This window comes from Lontra canadensis, unplaced genomic scaffold (assembly GCF_010015895.1).
Source record: "Lontra canadensis isolate GAN:19392208 unplaced genomic scaffold, GSC_riverotter_1.0 scaffold5, whole genome shotgun sequence".
Taxonomy (NCBI): Eukaryota; Metazoa; Chordata; class Mammalia; order Carnivora; family Mustelidae; genus Lontra; species Lontra canadensis.
In genome coordinates, this window is record NW_022630999.1 from 16,228,220 (window position 1) to 16,246,871 (window position 18,652).

At 56.6% G+C, this 18,652-nt stretch overlaps 1 protein-coding gene across 1 annotated transcript; it reads left to right on the forward strand.

Annotated features, from left to right (window-relative positions):
• Positions 1 to 1,602: 1,602 nt before the first annotated feature.
• Positions 1,603 to 18,374, forward strand: SLC6A7 (solute carrier family 6 member 7). The gene is made up of 14 exons (XM_032851538.1): positions 1,603 to 1,635; positions 6,537 to 6,720; positions 8,268 to 8,399; positions 8,585 to 8,819; positions 9,272 to 9,410; positions 10,150 to 10,284; positions 11,377 to 11,480; positions 11,608 to 11,732; positions 12,211 to 12,323; positions 12,558 to 12,689; positions 13,171 to 13,270; positions 13,469 to 13,569; positions 14,099 to 14,266; positions 17,554 to 18,374. The coding sequence occupies exons 1-14, from the start codon at positions 1,603 to 1,605 to the stop codon at positions 17,758 to 17,760; spliced, it is 1,908 nt and encodes a 635-aa protein (XP_032707429.1). The 3' UTR covers positions 17,761 to 18,374.
• Positions 18,375 to 18,652: the final 278 nt, after the last annotated feature.

The following is an 18,652-nucleotide window of genomic DNA, read 5'->3' on the forward strand; positions in this document are numbered from 1 at the left end:
CCCTGACCTGCCCTTTGAGGCCAGGCTTAAAGCAAGGAGCAGCTAGGTGGGGCCTTGGAAGGAGAGGCGGCTCCAGGACCCAGCCAGGCCCTTTACCCAGGCCTGTGCTTCAGTTTAAGCCCTTCTTGGCTCCTTCCAGGCTCCAGGGGTATGAGATACAGCAGGCTCTTATCCTCAACTCTCCCCAAAGGCTTCCCCATGTTGGTTAATGGTAGGGCAACACTATGATTTAGTGTCTGAACTGCGACACTTGTGGGTGAAAGGTGCATGATTTATAATAAATATGCTGGGTCCACTAGCATCTACCAGACCAATGGGTATGAACACCCCAGCTAATAATTTCCCCTCCTAGTCACAGGTTCACACAGACCCTCACAACATTTAGAGAGGTCGGTCAGACATGGCATCGCTGATGTAAATTCATTTTAGAGATGTAAAATTACAAAATTCCTGAGATCTTACTGCTGGCAGAGAGGACCCCAGGTGCTCATGATCTAAGTCACAAGCCATCACAACACACAGGGACAACTTGCCCTGTCTCTTCTTGCCCAAACCTCCTTGTATCTCTTTCATCCCAGCAAAAGGATAAATGTTCCACACCACGCAGAAGGTCCATGAGGCCTGACTGTCACTGGTGTCACTCACTAGCTCTGTGACCTTGAGCAAGGAACTTAACCTCTCTGACTTCAGTTTCCTCATCTGTAAAGTAGGGATGATGCCGTCTGTCTCTCCGGGTGGCTGTGTTGAGACAGTAAGACCTAGCCCGGGATCTGGCATAATAAATATTGGGCGCTTGGACGACTGACTACGAACCGGATTCATGGCCGCCGTTCCTTTGTGGCAGGAGTGGGCAACTCATAGTGTCAGCTGAGCCCTTCTACGTGCCAGGCCCTGTACTATGTGTTGCACAATCTCCCCTGATTCCTCACATCACGGTAAGGGACGTAAGATTCTTATCCCCATTTTCCAGATGAAAAGGCAGCTTTCACCTGGAAAAGCGCGGCGAGCTTGAGTCACATGGGCAAGGTCACACAGCAAAGAAGAGGAGGCACTGGATCGCTGGAACTCAGGACCCGTCCCTTGGTGTCCAGGCACGTGGCCTGCCTCTCATCGCCCAACTAGGGAAAGGGAGGCCCAGAGAGGGCAGGTTACCTGCCCAAGGTCACGCAGGAGACGGTGGCCGAGGCCTCCAGACCTCTGAGGGTTTCCGTCGCAGAACCCCCTCCTCCCGCGCTCGGGGCCCCTCCAATCCGCAGCTCTGCGTGCGGGGGCGCGCGCATCCCCCGGCTGTCCGTCCGTCAGCCAGTCTGTCTGGGTGTCTCCGCGGGCGCAGCCGTGCACCCCTCCCCAGGCTCGGGCGCTGCGCAGGGAGAAGCAGAGCGTTGGCAGCGCCCGGCCCGCGCCCCACGCCCCACGCCCCACGCCCGCAGCCGACAGACGGCAGCGCCTGCGCCCACGCCCGCGCCCCCCCGCAGCCGGTGCGCGGGAGCCGCCAGGGCAAAGTCGCGGCGGCCGGCCGGCGGCGCGATCTCAGGCTCCGTCGCTCGCTCTCTGCTCTCAGGGGAAGCCAAGCCGGGAAGCCCCGGCAACCCGCCCTCCAAAATGAAGAAGCTCCAGGGAGCTCACCAACGCAAGGTAGGGCAGGAAGACCCGGGCGCACACGGGGGCGGAGGCACACCTGAGAGAGGGGTGCAGGGGCCCGCCCCCATTCAGGCCCGGGGAGGGTGGGAGAGGGCACATGGACCGGCTCAGCGCTCTGGGGGAGGCCGGCAAGGAGGGGCGGGGTCACGGCCTGCAGAGGTGGAGTGGAGGGTGGCGACATGGCCTTCCCCATCTGGGGGTCGGGGTGTTGTGTGATGGGGCTGAGGTTCATTGGGCCAGGTCCTTCGAACAGGTGTCTGCAACCCCAGAAGGCATAGGGTAGGGGTGGCTGGGGCCAGGAGTCCGCCCCTTCCCAGTCCCCCACCCTGATTGGGGTTGGGGGTGTTAGAATAACTGAGCGCCAGCCTTGAGGGGCACTAATTTCGGGGGTGGGGGCGGGGAGCCTCTCTGGCCCTCAGCCGCGCGCTCTACACTGAAGCAACCTCCGAGAACCAGCAGGGGGACGATGTCTTTCCTGTCCGAGCTTTTGCCCTGCGGGGGCCGCCACCTGCTCCCTCCAACCAGCTTTAGCTTCCCTGCTAAGACCCCAGGCTGCCCGTCAGTAGGGCTGACTGGAGGCAAAGGCGGGGGAGGAAGGAAACGGGAGACCCAAGGGATATGGGGGTGGGGTGGAAGCTGGCATGAGAGAGGGGGCCAAATCTGTGTTTCTGGAGCCCCTCCCCACCCTTCCTGTGGGGTTAGACCTCCCAGCCTGCGGGGGAGTGGGGAGGGAGAGTATTGGGTCAAGTTTTCTGGCTTTTGGCTTAAAAGTACGAGTCCTAGACAAGGAGTCAGAACTCCTGGGCACTATTTCTGCAGATACCACTTACCCTGTGACTTTGGGCAAGTCCATTCTCTAAGCTGGACTGTCATTTGCCAATCCAGCTCCAGTATCAAGGCACCAAAGCAAGCCCCACTGTCCCTGAGTGGGGTTTGGGGGATGTAGTGACCCCACAGGGACTGGTAGATGTAGATGGGAGAGAGAGCTCACAGGGGCTGGTGTTATTGACCATCCCCTACCCCATTCAAGCCTTCTGCCCCTGAGCAGCTGGGCGTGGAGTGGCTAAGTGGGTCTTTTTATTCACTGCCTCGAATGACTTCTTGGGGCCATTTGTGGGTCTCTTGGGTCTTCTTGGGTCCTGCTTGCCATTCTTGTCCATTTTCTTACTCTCTCCTCTTTCCTCTCTCTCCCCACAAGAGCTCCTGCCCCTCACTGCCATGGTGCCACACGGTGTGTAAACAGCCATATTCTGTAAATCCTTATCTCGTGTAAGCCTCCAAAAATTCTAGGGGCTGGGTCTTGTTATCCCCATTTTATAGACAAGGGGAAACAGACATGGGGGTTGCAGTTTGCTGCTTTCCTAAAGATGGACTGAGTGACCCAGGGGCCCATAGGGCAGGGGTGGGGCCATCTGGCCTCAGTGTCCTCTCCCTTGGTCTCAAGGTAAAGGGGACAGGGAGGGAGGAAATGCCAGGTATCAGCAAAGGAGCCGTGTTGTTCAGAGATGAGCACTGGGCTGAAAGTCAGGGGTGTGGATTCTGGTCTTGCTCTGCCCTTAACTTGTTATTTGACCTTGGGCTCATCCCTTCCCCTCCTTGAAACTCAGTTTCCTTGTCTGCACAACAATGAAGTTGGACTCCAGATTTCTATTGTTTCTCTCATCCTGAAGAAGGTATGAGAGCCTTGGTTTGGGGCAGGCTAACCTCTCCCAGCACCTGTCACTGCTGGTGACCTACATCTGTTGGTGCCTAAAAGAGGGGGTGCAGGTCTGGCAAACTCAGGATTATGTTTCTGCATGACTCGGGATAGGCAGTGGGGGAATCGGGGGTGGGATCTTCACACCCAGGCGGAAGTGTGAAGCGACTCATTAAGCTTCCTTCCAACCCTGCCCCATTGACTGGGGTGCTTGTCTCCCAGCCAGTCGCATCCTGTCCGTGACGGCCTCCTGGGATTCACTCCATGGTGGGGTTGGGGGCTCCGGGTGGTCTTGGGATTGGCTCATCTTTGGAGGACCCAATCCCCTGTGCCTGGAGCAGGATCAGGCTTCCCTCTGATTGGGGGAGGAGGGGGCCAGGAGAGCTGGCAGCATCCTGCTCTTGGAACTCTTGTCACCATGGAAACAGAGAGCCAGGACTGCTCTGTGAGCAGAGAAAGGGCAGCAGCTTCTCAGGAGGGATCAGAGGAACCTCATTACTGGGCCCTCCTGCCAGCTGGCCTGAACAGGGCTGGGGGCTCACAGGGTGACCAGCCTGCCACACTACCCCGTTTCAGGGGTCAGTGTCAACAGGCTGGTCCTCCATTCCTCCCGGAGCTCACCTGGCAGGGAGTGATTCTAGGGGGCCAATGCTCACCCAGCTGGGAAGGAACCTCATGGAAAGCGGCATCAGAGGCTGGGGGTGGGTTTCAGATAGGTCTGGGGGCTGCCGCTACCCTCAGCCCAGGATGTCTGAGATCACTGCAAGCCCAATTACCGCAAGCCCACGTTCATTATCGCCAGTATCGCCATCACCCATAATAATGCCAGGCTGTCCTTGTTACCACTGCCCCTCTGGCCAATAGCCTGCCTAGGGCAGGATCGTTGCCATGGTCGCCACTGTGACAGAGAGCCAACCCAAGACTATTCCTTCATTCTGCCCCCCAAACTCACTGCCCAGACCCTGTCACTGTCCTGAGACACCTCCAGTCCTATGACACCTGCACTCTCCTTTCACTGTCTTTATCCCCGCAATGCTCATAGGACAAATTCCCCGCAAAGCCTCCTCTGCCACCACCCAATTTGTGTGTAGACACCTACTTGACTCATGTCAGGAAGGGCAGTTATAGGAGAAAAAAAAAATCTGATCAGTAGACAATCACCAAGTCTTTGTGCTAGGATCTGATCTGGTCTTCATCCACTGCCAAATGTCTTTAGGGGAGTCTCTGGTGAAGCTTTCCTCACAAACCATTAGAGCCAGAAGACGAACAGATAGACCTACATTTCTCTGAGTAAATCTCAGCATAGTAGCTTCTTAAAACCCTTTTCTTAAATAGAATTGCAGAATACTGTCTATTCTAGGCAGTCATTGTGGGTATTGGTGCATTAAAGGATCTGACAAGTCCTGCAGCAAAGAAAACTATTTTGCTTTGTTAACGTGGAGTCCCCCAAACTTCTTTGACTCAAGAATCCTTTTCTTGGGGTACCTGGGTGGCTCAGTGGTTTAAAGCCTCTGCCTTCGGCTCAGGTCATGATCCCAGGGTCCTGGGATCGAGCCCCGCATCAGGCTTTCTGCTCATCGGGGAGCCTGCTTCCTCCTCTCTCTCTCTGCCTGCCTCTCCACCTACTTGAGCGGATAAATACTACTGTGACCTACTGTCAAATAAATAAATAAAATCTTTAAAAAAAAAAAAAAAGAATCCTTTTCTTACATTGAGTACCTCTAAACACCATAAGGGATGTATTTTTGGAGACCCTGATTTATTCAACCCCCTCAGTGTAGAGATGGGGAACTGAGGCTCAGAAAACTCTTTTCTCCAGTCACACTATGAAGGGACACAGACATGGGAAGAGGATTGTAGTCTCTTGACACTCAGTCCAGAGGTATCACTGTTTTCTCATAACTATTCCCCAACAGAAGCAGGGGGTCCTTTCTCCTCTCTCAGAACCATGCCGTTATTAGACAGCTGGCCTTTTTTGCTTCACCATCCTTCTCTGTTATGGGTGTGAATTTTGGAGGCAAGTGGGAAGGGCGTGGCTGTCCTTCCTTGTGACCCATTCCAGGAGACGCTTTGGGGGAATCGCTCTCTGAATTTTAGATAGCTACCCTGGTATCTTTGGGATTCCTTGCAGACCCTCAGCTTGGGCAGCTCCTAGATGTACTAACTCATCCCCCCAGCCAGCATTTCAAGCAGTTGGAGGAGGGCCTCACTTTTCCAGCCCCAGTCTGGAGGGAGAAGGCCCAGTGGACTTCCCCACCCTCCCTGAATGGCACACAGGGATCTTAGGGACAGCTGGCTTCTCTTCCCCTCTGTGCCTGCATCTCTCCCGCAGTGACAAGAAGATTATGACTTTTGTGAGATAGATCCAAACTCAGTAGCCTCTTCCTGCTCATGAACTATATGATTCACAGTCCTCTGTAGGCCTCCTCGAGCCACCAGAGCATAAATCGAATTCCTCCCTCGGGGGAGGCCGTGTTCCCTCCAAGTCCTCTTCTTTCTGTGCTGAGGGCCCCCACTCCTTCTCCTGTCCTCCTGTTATTGTTTCTCCTAAAACCCTCCTGTCTGGCCACCTGCCCTGTAAATATGCTCTGAGCTATCTGTGTGTCTCTCAAAATACGGTGCCTGGAATGGAGTAGCCAAAAGGCCACCACTGGAGGCTGAAGATGTAGGCTTCGAGGCTGGGAATCTCCGGGCATGAGACCTCGCTCTCCACCCCTCAGCCTTATAAAACCTCGGGTGTGTCACGACTCCCCTCTGAGCCTCAGTGGGCCTCATGATTGAAACAGCACTTGGACAAGTTCTTAGCTCATAGGGTTGTTTTGAAAATGAAGTCAGGTAAAACATTTAGTGCACTGAGCATGTAATAAGAGCTCAAGATAAGGTAAATGTTATGAAGATCATTGTCATCGTCGTCATCAATCAAGGACCATCCCTTGATTTGACCTCTGTGTTCACCGAACAAAGATGAAGGTGGTTTTCTTAGCGCCCGAGCCACCTTGCAGGCCTCCTAAGTTTGTAACGACCAGCCACCCCAAGAAGCTCCTGCAAATATTAGCCCAGGTAAGAGCAGTGGATTTTCTCAACCCATAGAGTATCTCTGCATCAGCCCTGTTTGATTTCATCTTCTTATTTTGGGGGTGGAGTGGGCTGTGTCATGGTTCCAACCTGACCTCACCTCTTTGGTCTCTTTTACCGGTAGCCCATTACCCCAGACCTGCTGATGACCCCCAGTGACCAGGGTGATGTAGACCTGGACGTGGATTTCGCCGCGGACCGGGGCAACTGGACCGGCAAGCTGGACTTCCTGTTGTCCTGCATTGGCTACTGTGTGGGCCTGGGCAATGTCTGGCGTTTCCCCTACCGCGCCTACACCAACGGAGGAGGTACTGGCCAGAGGGCCTGCTGGAGGAGTATCTAGACTCGTAGGCCAAGGCTTGGGGAGGAGTGAGGTTTTAGCGGCCTTGGCCACCATCTCCTCTGTGGCCTTGAGCAGAATTCACTGAAAGCAGTGAACTGGGGCTGGGAGAAGACAGCTCTCTCTGCCTTGTCTTTTATCATCACCCAAATATCTCCCCCGAAGCCTGAGGATTTCTGGGGCTCTGAGTGATGGGCAGAGAAGTTGCCTCTGCTTCAGGACGGCAGGCTGTACCTGCCTGGCAGCAATCACCATGCTCTCACAGTTGTCCCCTACCCCCTCCTCCCCTACCCTCTCGGGGACCTCACCCCACCAGACCTTCCTGCTTGTGAATCTTTGGTCTGTCCTCCTCTCCTGGTTCCTTCTGTTCAGACTACAAATGCGAAGCCTGTCCCATCTTAAACAAATCCTCTATTGACCCTGCTTCACCATCAAGTCACTGTTCTGGGTCTCGTTCATGATAGCTGGGGTGAGCGCTCACCATCTGCCAGCCCCAGGCATTTAACCCTGATGACAACTCTCCTGGGCGGGCATGGTTGTCCTGATGTGACAACCGGGGCTTAGAGAGGCCAGGTTCCTTGTCCAAGGTCACCTGGTGGCCGACCCAACATTCCACCTCCAGGACTATCTTCTCCAGAGCCAGTGTGCTCCTGCCCACCCTTGAAGCCTCCTCCTGTCTTGGCCAGACTCGTGGAAGAGACACCTATTGGTGGAGTGGCAGAAATCCAAACAGGAGGGGATGGGGCGAGGACAAGATGAATTGCCGTGACCGGGAAGTGTGGGACTGGAGCCCGTCTCTGACACTCTAGGAACTCCTTAATGGCCACAGTTCTATGGGCTCTCCCTTTCCCTGGCTCCTAAATCTATTTTTCTCCCGGTGCTGACCTCCTTTTCTCCTGGGACAATGACTTCATCCCCAGAGCTCTTGTCTCTGAATGGGGCTATAGAGGACCACAGGGAAGGTCTCTAACTGGCCTGCCTTGGGACCCGAACCCCTGAAGGGGTGGGCTTGGCGGGGGCAGCTGGCGTGATGGACGGCCCTTCCGAAGCCCTACAGTGGTAGGCAGTCTTCTAAAGGAGCTGGCTGTCAATAGGGGAAGCAAATGGGGAAGAATATTGGGTACTTGGAACCAATGGTGGCAGCTAGAAGCACCCCAGGTGGCCTGGCAGAGAGGACCTGGGGAAGTAGACAGAGGTCAAATCCCAAGGGCATGCATTTCCTACTGAGGAGTTTGCACTTTCTCTGACAGGGAATTCACTCGTATATCCCTTCATTCCCTTAGTGTTTGCCCTGAGCCCAGCCCTGCCCTGGGCACCGGGGCTGCAGAGGTGAGTAAATCCCCACCAGCCCCCGCAGCCTCAGTGATCTGGTGTGAAAGGTCGTCCCCATCCGCAGGAGAGGCACTCCCTGGGGTCGCAGGTATCTGCCATCAGGGGAGGGGCTGGGCTTGAGCAGAGGAATCCATGCACCCACCCGCCGGAGACCCTCCCTGACTGCCCTCCCCCTCCGCTTAGGTGCCTTCCTCGTGCCCTACTTCCTCATGCTGGCCATCTGTGGCATCCCCCTCTTCTTCCTTGAGCTCTCTCTGGGCCAGTTCTCCAGCCTGGGACCCCTGGCCGTCTGGAAAATCAGCCCCCTCTTCAAAGGTGAGGCCTCCTAGTCCCCGCAGGGGCCAGGGCCCCGGGGAGACAGGGAGGCTGACCCCATCCCATGCCCCAGCCTCTAGGCAGAGACAGAAGCGAAGCCCAGAGAGGGGCTGGCTGCCGGAGGCTGCACAGCCTGGCCTCAGGAAGGCTTCACCTGAGGGCCGTGCCCTGTCCCTCATGCCCAGGTGCCGGCGCGGCCATGCTGCTCATCGTAGGCCTGGTGGCCATCTACTACAACATGATCATCGCCTACGTGCTCTTCTACCTCTTCGCCTCCCTCACCAGCCACCTGCCCTGGGAGCACTGTGGCAACTGGTGGAACACGGACCTCTGCCTCGAGCACAGAGGCTCCAAGGACGGCAACGGGGCCCTGCCCCTCAACCTCACGGGCACCGTCAGCCCCAGCGAGGAATACTGGAGGTCAGGCCACTGCCGGCCTGCAGCTGGTTGGGAGGGGCCCCAAGCTGCTGGGGGTGATGGGTGGGGGGACAAGAATGGGCCAGCGTCCCCAGGGGCTCAGTGTGCACCTGGAAGGCCGAGTCCAGGTGCTGGTGTTAGGTGGGCCCTGGGTTCTAATCCCAGCTCTTCACTCACCAGCCGTGAGACTTTACACAGTGTCCTTGGCTTCTGGGGCTTTGTCTGTGAAGTGGGTGTGGTCATGGCATTCGGAGGGTTGTTGTGAGGATTAAAGGAGGGAAAGTAGAGAATGTGCCACCAGCCTGTTGGGTAACCCAGCTCAGTAGAGGCTGGCTAATTGTAATTGTGATGGTGATGACACTGGTAAGAGTGACCTTGCTGGCCACAGCTTTCCCGCATGCCCGTGGAGTGTGGCAGGGTGACCTGAGGACCCTCAAATCTTTCTCTCCCCACAGCCGCTACGTCCTCCATATCCAAGGCAGCCAGGGCATTGGCAGTCCTGGGGAGATCCGCTGGAACCTCTGCCTCTGTCTGCTGCTGGCCTGGGTCATCGTGTTCCTCTGTATCCTCAAGGGGGTCAAGTCCTCCGGCAAGGTGAGGCCTGGGAGGTCCTAGAGGCCCGAGGGGCTGGGAGGTGGGAGGGCTTCCTGGAGGAGGCGGCAGGGCACGGACTGAATCGGAGAGGATGAACAGACATCAACGGGGCAGAGGTTGAGGGTAGGGGTGGGGAGTAGGCATCGGAGGCAATGCCTGAAGAAAGATGTGGAGGTAAGGATGGACGGTGGCCAGGCTGGTTCACCAGGCCGAAACCTTCCAAGGACAGGACCTACCGGTGACTCAGGTTTGTATCCTAACGAAGTGCTTGGCACTTTGAAAAGGTTCCTCATGGTGAATGTTTGGAAGGTGGGTCTGTGAGTCAGGATGGGGATGGGGCTTTGGGAATGTACCATGGCAGATAACCACACAGGGAGGGAGGGGTTGCATGAGCAGGGGGCGGGGGTGGGGAAAGGAAGGGGGAGACTCTCATCAGTCCTAGGCAAGCCCTCCAGGCAAAGGCCCAGGGTGGCCTGGAGCGGGGCGCAGCAGGGCTGGAGGGGGTGGGTGGGCTGGGGACGCCTTGGGAAGCAGCGACAGAACTTTAATGAGGGATCCATGTGTGGAGGGAGGGAGGGAGGCGGGGAGGGAAAGAGAAGCATCATGGATAATGGCTGTTCTCAGCTCAGCCTCCCCAAATATTGGGGAGGCGAGTGAGGTAAGATGGAGATTTCTGGAAGAGGAGCAGGGTGGAAGGAAGTTCACCCCTGCTTTCCATCCCCCTTTAAACACGTCTCAGGTGGTGTATTTCACGGCCACGTTCCCCTACCTCATTCTGCTCATGCTGCTGGTCCGAGGAGTCACCCTCCCAGGGGCGTGGAAGGGCATCCAATTCTATCTCACCCCCCAGTTCCACCACCTGCTGTCTTCCAAGGTGAGGCGCTTGGGGCTGGGGTGCTGAGGGAGGAGTCAGGACTGAGCCAGGGAGTAGAAGGAGGAGGGCTCCCTGGGGAAAAGAAGGGCAATGGTTAGGAATCCTCCCTGTGGAGGGTCCCCAGTACCAGACCTTGTGCTTGGCGCCGCACTCAACAGTGTATGTCCTTTTCATTTCTTATTCTTCACTATCCTACAAAGTAGACATTATTCTGGGGGCCCCAGCTGGCTCAGTTAGAGGAGGTGTGGTTCTTGATCTCAAGGTCATGAGTTTGAGCCCCACGTGGGGTGTAGAGATTACTATAATATATATATATAAATATATATAAATAAATAAATAAATAAAAGGTAGGCATTTTTCTCCCATTTTATAGATGAAGAAACTGAGGCCCGAAAGAGTGATAAGCTTAAGATCACACAGCTAAGGGGAGGCAGAGTTGGAATTCCAACCCACAGCTCTCTGATTCCAAACCCCAAAGAGGTCATTGGTAATGACAGAAACAGTGGTGCTGACAGCTGACATTTCTTACTTATTAATTGCCGACTGCCTGACCCCGCCCTGGCACTTTGCACATATGCAGTCATTAATTCTTACCACAACCCTATAAGGGAGCTAGTGTTCCTATCCTTGCATTACAGAGGTGGGACCCGAGGCTCAGAGAGGTGATGTGGCTTGCCTATGCCATACAGCCCCAAAATAGGGGAGCTGGAATCAAATCCCGGTCCCTCCAACTCCAGGGAGGAAGTAAAGGGGTTCCATGGGCTTGTTGTCAATACGGATCTACCGGAAATTTACATAAGACACTACTTCCTTCAGAATTGGACCAAGCATAGCCATCATCTAGATCCTGGATGGGGAAACTGAGGCCCAGAGAGGGAAAGGGACTTACCCAAGTCCCGCTGTGTAAGTGCTGGAACAGGGTTTGCTCCCGGCCCACATCACCTGGAGCCAGGCTCTCCACCACGCCATCCCTGGACCTGTGGACTAGCTCCCGCCCCACCTCCTCTCTCCTCTTTCCGTGGCCCTCTGGACAGGGCCTCGGTGTGCCAGCCCCTTCTCTCTGCTGTCCATCTGCATCCTTCCCTGCCACAGGTGTGGATCGAAGCTGCTCTTCAGATCTTCTACTCCCTGGGTGTGGGCTTCGGGGGTCTCCTCACCTTCGCCTCCTATAACACGTTTCACCAGAACATCTACAGGTCAGTGCAGCCTCCCAGACCCCGGGGCGGGAGTGGGGAGGAGAGTGGCCGACCAGGGCAGGCCCTGTTGTGGGGGCAGGGCCAGCTCACTCTGGCCTGCTCCTGTGCGCCTATACTCCCCCGGCAGAGACACCTTCATTGTCACTCTGGGCAATGCCATCACCAGCATCCTGGCTGGCTTCGCCATCTTCTCTGTGCTGGGCTACATGTCTCAGGAGCTGGGTGTGCCTGTGGACCAAGTAGCCAAAGCAGGTGGGCAGGCAGGCCAGCCTCGGGGTGGGGGGCGGGGGGTGGACAATGATGTGAATCAGTGTCTTGTGCCGGAGGACGAGTCCACGTCTGTGTGTTAGTGGGATTGTTTGTGTGGATGATGGTATACGGAAGTGTATTCAAATGAGGTTTTATATCGTCTTATGTTTCTTTCTGCACTCCTTATCAGTTCATTTATCTTGTCAAGCTGTGTACATTGAGCACCCACGGCATCCGGGCTGGGTTTTCTTTCTGCACTCCTTATCAGTTCATTTATCTTGTCAAGCTGTGTACATTGAGCACCCACGGCATCCGGGCTGGGGTTTAGGGGTTCAGTGTTGGAAGTGTACACTAGGGTGCATGTCTGGATCTGACTAAATGAGTGTGCCCACGGGGATGGAAGCAACCGTGTGTGTTTGAGTGTGCCTGTGAGGGCCTGCCTTGTGCCCCAGTCTGCTGACCCTTTGTGCGCCTGGCCCAGGCCCTGGCCTGGCCTTTGTCGTCTACCCACAGGCCATGACCATGCTGCCTCTGTCGCCCTTCTGGTCCTTCCTTTTCTTCTTTATGCTCCTGACTCTGGGCTTGGATAGTCAGGTGAGCCTGGTCTGTGCCAGCAGGCACCTTGTGGGGGGTGTGTCCATTTGAGTGTGTGTGTTCGTCCACGTGGGATGTACATCTGTGTATCTGTGTATGTAGCTGTGTGTGTGATGTAGCTGTGTGTGTCTGTGTGATGTGTGTATCTCTGTGTGAGTGTGTGTGTCCATGCACGTGTGTACAGGTGTGTGGTGGGGTCCGAATTCTGACCTTCCCCCTCCTACCCTCCTCCAGTTTGCCTTCCTGGAGACCATTGTGACAGCTGTGACAGATGAGTTCCCGTACTACCTGCGGCCCAAGAAGGTTGTGTTCTCGGGGCTCATCTGCGTGGCCATGTACCTGATGGGGTTGGTCCTCACCACCGATGTGAGTGCTGCTGTGAGGAGGGAGGGCAGCCCGTGGGTGGGGTGGTGCGGGTATGGGTGGAGGCAAGGCCAGGAGGCTGGGGTGGGGGCAGGTGACTCTGCCCTGGGGCTCCCTGCTGCTGCTTTGGGAGGCCACCCAGGCCCACTCCCCAAGGACAGCGTGGCCTATGGCCCGGGGTCCTGGCTTCAAAGTACAGAGAAGACCCAGCTTCCAGCCTGGGTCCTACACTTGCTGGATGACCTCAGGACAAGAGGCTTCACCTTCTTCAGCCTGCGTTCCCACCAATAAAATGGGCTCTACATCTAGGGTTATTGTGAAGCTCCTGTAAGATGGTGTGTGGGAAGGGCTCAGCCTAGGCAGTGGTCACATGGCCACCGTCTTGCCATCACCGCTGGCCGGGCTGCTCCCCGCCATGAAAAGGGTCTGCACCAGGGAGCGAGGCTGGGCTGAAGGAAGCCCACAGCTGTGACTTGTGTTCTAGGGAGGCATGTACTGGCTGGTGCTTCTGGATGACTACAGCGCCAGCTTCGGGCTCATGGTGGTGGTGATCACCACATGCCTGGCCGTCACCCGGGTGTATGGTGAGAGGCGCTGAGGGAGAGGGGATTGAGGTCCCCACGGTGGGAGGCTGGGAGTCTGCTCTGGAGCCCCCCTACACTGGGTCCCAGGTCCCAAGGGCCAGGGTCTCCCATGGGGGCAGCGGGGGTGGAGGGGGAGGGGCCGCTGGTGCTGGTGGGGGATGCTGGTGGGGCCATCCTCCTCCCCCCTCCCCCGCACAGGCATCCAGAGGTTCTGCCGGGATATCCACATGATGCTGGGCTTCAAGCCGGGCCTCTACTTCAGGGCCTGCTGGCTGTTCCTGTCCCCGGCCACGCTCCTGGTAACCGGGGGGAAGGAGGGCTGGGGCCCAGAGCTGAAAGGAGGGGCCCCCTCTGGACATTCAGTCCAGCAGGGCTGCCCTGGCCCAGAGCGGACCTCTGTCAGGGCTGAGGGGTAGGTGGGCACCAGGATGTGGGTGTACTCCCCTCCGCCTCAATGTCCCCAGCTTTTGGAGCCATGCTGGGTCTAGCCTCCCATGCAGCTAGCCAAATGAGTGGGGCTTTCCCAGGCCTCAGGGCCTTTCCTCAGGGCCCTTCCGGCTGGGGCGTTAGGCTGGTATGTTGGTGAGTTGGAGTCCAGGCCCAGGCTGTCTTAGAAACTGGGTGCTTCCAAGCTGGGCTGTCTCAGGCCTCACAAAGGCCCGGAGGAGGGACCGTCTCAGGTTCTATACAGCTTAGGATGGGGTTCTCTTCAACACCGGGTGGCTCTGGGCTGGGCTGTCCCAGGCCTTCAGGTAGCTCAGACCTGGGCTGCCCTAAGCCCTGGGGCCTGCCCAAAGCCCACCGTGATGCTGGGGCCCCTGTCTGCAGGCCCTGTTGGTGTACAGCATCGTCAAGTACCAGCCCTCGGAGTACGGCAGCTACCGGTTCCCAGCCTGGGCGGAGCTGCTGGGCATCCTGATGGGTCTGCTGTCCTGCCTCATGATCCCAGCCGGCATGCTGGTGGCCGTGCTTCGGGAGGAGGGATCGCTCTGGGAGGTAAGTCTGGGCTGCCTTGTCTGCCCCAAGCCCACCTGCCAGGACAGAAGACATCTGCCGCAGCACCTTGCCCAGGGCCTCACAGGCCTTTCCAGACAGTAGCCTGAGCTCTGAATCCTCTCAGACCTGCTGGGGGTAAGGCAGGCTCAGGGGGCTTAGGGTCTGGCCCTGTGGTCTCTGGCACCACATGGGTCTCTGACGGGGGGATGTCCCACTGCCCACATGCCATAGGGAGAGGACAAGTGTCCCACCGTAAGTTGGTCAGGGGTCCAGACTGGAACTCTGGTCACCAGCCCAGAGCTTCCCCTGACTCAGGGTCAGAAGACAGGACTGAGGGACCCTAGAGAGTGGGCTGCAGCCCGTGGGTGACCTGGGAATGGGCTGATGGTGGGAGCCCTGCCAACGCCAGGCTTTGTGAAGAGATCCAGGAAGCACAGAGAATGCAAGCTGTTTGGGCATGGGGGTCTGCGGCCTCAGAAGAGGGGAGTGGGTGTGCAGTGATGCCGTGTGACCATGGCAATGTTCTACCCCTCTCTGAGTCTCCCCACACTCTGTCCTTCTAAGGCTATGGAATGTGGAGCCCCTTTGGTGGGGAGAGGCTGTCACAGTGAGCAGAGCTGAGTGAGCCTGCTAGGGCCTGGAGAGAGCCTTGGGATCCCCATACATACCCCACATATCCCATCAGGTGTATGGTAGAGCCAGCTGGTACTGGTTCATGAGAGCTAATTGTTATATATTTAGGGATGTTGTGAGCTGGTTGTTAACTCATGGATAACTTGACATCGACCTCGGTGGGAATATTTATACTACTGGAACTGGCTACATATCAAGCCTCCTGCACCCCTCCAACCACTGCCCCCACTCCACAGACAGTGCCACTGTGTCCTCAGCTGTCCCTCACCCCACCTTCATATCTGCACCTGGAAGGAGGCTCCGAGTCCGTCCCCAGCACAAGTGGATCGTGGCCACAGCGCCCAGACCGCAGGGCAGTCCTGGACCCAGGCCCTGCTCTGGATCCAGCTGCTGGGGAATGGGGAGCAAACCCCCAGCCTTCTCTCAACGTTGGGGGGCCCCACCTGTGCTGCCAAGGGCAACGTGTCTCCTTGCTTGAGAGCCGAGGTGTCTGCAAATGAAAGGAAGAGAGGGGTGTTGCTCAGGATAGAGGGCTCCAGTCCCCTGGAAGTTCATGGTTCCCAAACCTTGCTATGCTTCCCTCTTGCCCTATCGCTACAGCCACCAACAGCCAGGCCTAGGGCCATGTTGCTGGGTGGGGAGCACTGCAGGAGGAGTCCTTGACGGGCCCTGGAGTACCATCTTCAGAGACCGGGGCTTCCGGCACTGTCACATTAGGAGGAATCCGGGCTCTGCCTTTTTGCCAGCTGTGTGACCCTAAGCGAGTTAATGCCCCTCTCTGAACCTTGCTTTTCTCTGTCCTTCAAGTGAGGACAAAGACTCCTCCCTTGAGGGTTGCTCTGAGAAGAAAAGAAGGTTATCCATGTTGTCAGAACTGTGAAGAGCAGGTAAAGCAGAGTATTTTAAAAGTTTAGGATGGAGTCAGACTGCCCAGGTTCAAATAGCATCACTACTTGTCACCCGTGTGACCTTGGCCAAGTTGGCTCACCTCGCTGAACTTTGCTTCCAGATAATATCTGTGGGGGTGGAGGGTGAAAGTCCTAATGGCCCTCTCATGGGGACACCAAGGACTCAAGAAGACCACACAGCCTAGAGCTGGAGCACGGGGAATGTTGTGTTCCACTTCGGGGATCCTCATGGGGGTGATTCTGCTCTCAGAGGCCATTTGGTAGTGTCTGGAGGCATTTTGCTTGTCATAAGAGCATCGTGTGCACAGGGGATGATACCGACTTCCAGTGGGAAGAGAGCAGGGATGCTGTCAAACTCTCCTCGGTGTGCAGAAAGCTCTTACATGGCGACTCTACAGCCAAAATATTCCGAGTACTCAGGTCGGGCAGCGTCAGTCTAGGTTCTAGTGTTTAGCTGGGAACAAATCTAAGTGCTTGTTCTCAAGGAGCTTGAATTTTAATGTGGGAGACAGACAATAAACAAATACATAAAGGTAGTAGTAAGTGCTACATTTAAAAAATAATAATAATAAAAAAAAAACCAACCCTGAAACAAAAGCAAAGTTTAGGACTAGAGAGTGAAGGGAAAATATTTTGAGCAGGGTGGCCAGGAAGACCTTGGTGAGGGGGTGACAGAATCTGACTGAAACCCACAAGGTGATCAATAGATATCTAAGGGGAGAGCATTCCAAGCAGAAGGACAATCAGTGCAAAGGTCCTGAGGCAGGAGGGGATGGCATGTCTGAAGGCAGCAAGGAGGCTGGCAAGACTAGATCAGAGTGGGGGTGGGTGGAGGGAGAGTAGCAGGAGCTGAGGTCAGGGAGGTAGATGAGCAGGTAGGCTGTGGTGGGCAATTTGGGTCTTATTCCAAGGGCAAAGATAAGCCATAGGCAGGTTTCTGGGCAGGGGGTACGATGCTCTACAACAGTTCAGTAAGTGTCCCCAGGCTTTGAGTGTGGGGCCATGCTGAGCCCCGGGCTAAGGGCTCTGTGCACATTATCCTCCTTGAATCTACACCCAGTAGGCTCCACTTAATGTTGGTCATCTATCCTCCTTCAAGGGTCTGGGCCTCTTCTCTGTGCAGGCCGGGCAGAGGACTTTGGGAATGTGTTTTGAGAGGGGAGGAACTCTAGAATGTCCAGACTTAGTCATTATCTTAGTCACCTCTCTCCTTCCATGGAAACTGGGGCTGCAGAGGGAAAGGTCAGACAATCAGAGTCAGGACGAAGCAAGTGGGAAACACTTGGAGGGTCAGTGACACTCCCTGCCTCAGTGCTCCCGGCTCCTGGTTCTTTTCCAAAGCTCCCAGCTGTTTAGGACTCAGCATTTAGGGGAAGGGACCAAGAGTGGGCTCCTGGATTGGCTGGCATGTAATTGTAGCCTGTCCCCAGCACCCCTGCTAAGTGCTCCATCTCAGTGCCTGCTGACAGGGTTCAGAGTGGCAGGAGTGGCAGGGTCCCCAAGTGACAGAGGAGGAAACCAAGCACCAAAAGCTTAAATCCCATGTCCCCACCCAGCTTGTGATTGGCCAAGTGGGACTTACTCCCCTGGGGAAGTGCCACCGCCCTTGCCCTCCGCCCCACCAGGATTGTTGCCAGGGCTGACACCGGGGATACGGTGAGGTCTTTGCCCGGTGCCCAGCTGCAGGAAGCACTCCACAAGCACCAGTCGCCCACCGTTTTCACCGCTGTCCTTGTTCTGCCACAGAGGCTCCAGCAGGCCAGCCGACCAGCCATGGACTGGGGCCCATCGCTGGAGGAGAACCGGACTGGCATGTATGTGGCCACGCTAGCGGGGAGCCAGTCACCAAAGCCACTGATGGTGCACATGCGCAAATACGGGGGCATCACCAGTTTTGAGAACACGGCCATCGAGGTGGACCGCGAGATCGCCGAAGAGGAATCTATGATGTGAGACAGGAGGCTGGTGGCCTGGAGGTCCTGCCCAGCTGCGGAGGGGTAGCCCTGCCCTGTGGGGTCCCGAGAGGCCCAAGGCCGTGGGCGGTCGCCACAGTGATGCCGGTCCCCAGGGCTAGTCCTTTCTCGTGGCCTCTGCCTCTCCTCTGCCTCCTTTCTCCCCACACGCACACAGACCCGCTCAAAGCTCAGTCCTCGTTGTGCAGATGGATAAACTGAGGCCAGGGAGGAGGGACCTGACCAAGGTCACTTGGCGGAGGGCGCTGGACCCCAGACCTCCTGGCCAACCAGTTCCCTTTCTTACGTGGCAGCTGGCGTCATTCTCTCCTCTGTTCAGGGCCCAGACTCCTCTCTTTTCTAGGGGAGCCTGCCCCCCATATACTTCAAACAGCCAGAATCTTGAGCTGGGCAGGGAAGCTCAGGGTGTGGCAAGGCCCACAAGGCCCCAGGCCTCGAGGCTTAGCAAGTGAAGGGGGACAAAAACCCCATGTGCTCCTGTGCCTAGGCCAAGTTTCCTGGAAGAGGCGGGGTCTGAGGGCCCTGGAGGATGGGCAAGTTGGGAGGGAGAGAGGAAGAGGAGGGCAGGGTGTGGAGGCCCCCATGTATCCCTTAGAGTCCAGGGCTGAGCCCGCGATGTTACTAGGCTACAGCAGGGGCCAGGCGGGAAGGACAAAGGAGGGCCAGGGGAGCATGGGACAAGGGGCGGGCCGGGGTTTGCATGATCTGGTTGTGCTTTAGATAGACTAGCTTTCAGGATCAGTGTGCAGGGTGGATTAGAGGGGACAGGGTGGAGGTGGGAGGCCTTTGGAGGGCAGGCAAGGGGGGCTGGTGGCCCGAGTGAGGTGGTGGAGGTGAGGAAAGGAGGAGGTCTCCACATTTTCCACCCCCAA

Bases quoted from the DNA above. Each gene is read 5' to 3' on its own strand.
- SLC6A7 (XM_032851538.1), top strand. From the start codon at position 1,603: ATGAAGAAGCTCCAGGGAGCTCACCAACGCAAG. The intron at 13,570-14,098 runs GTAACCGGGGGG...CCCTGTCTGCAG, and splicing joins TGTCCCCGGCCACGCTCCTG to GCCCTGTTGGTGTACAGCAT. The intron at 14,267-17,553 runs GTAAGTCTGGGC...GTTCTGCCACAG, and splicing joins AGGAGGGATCGCTCTGGGAG to AGGCTCCAGCAGGCCAGCCG.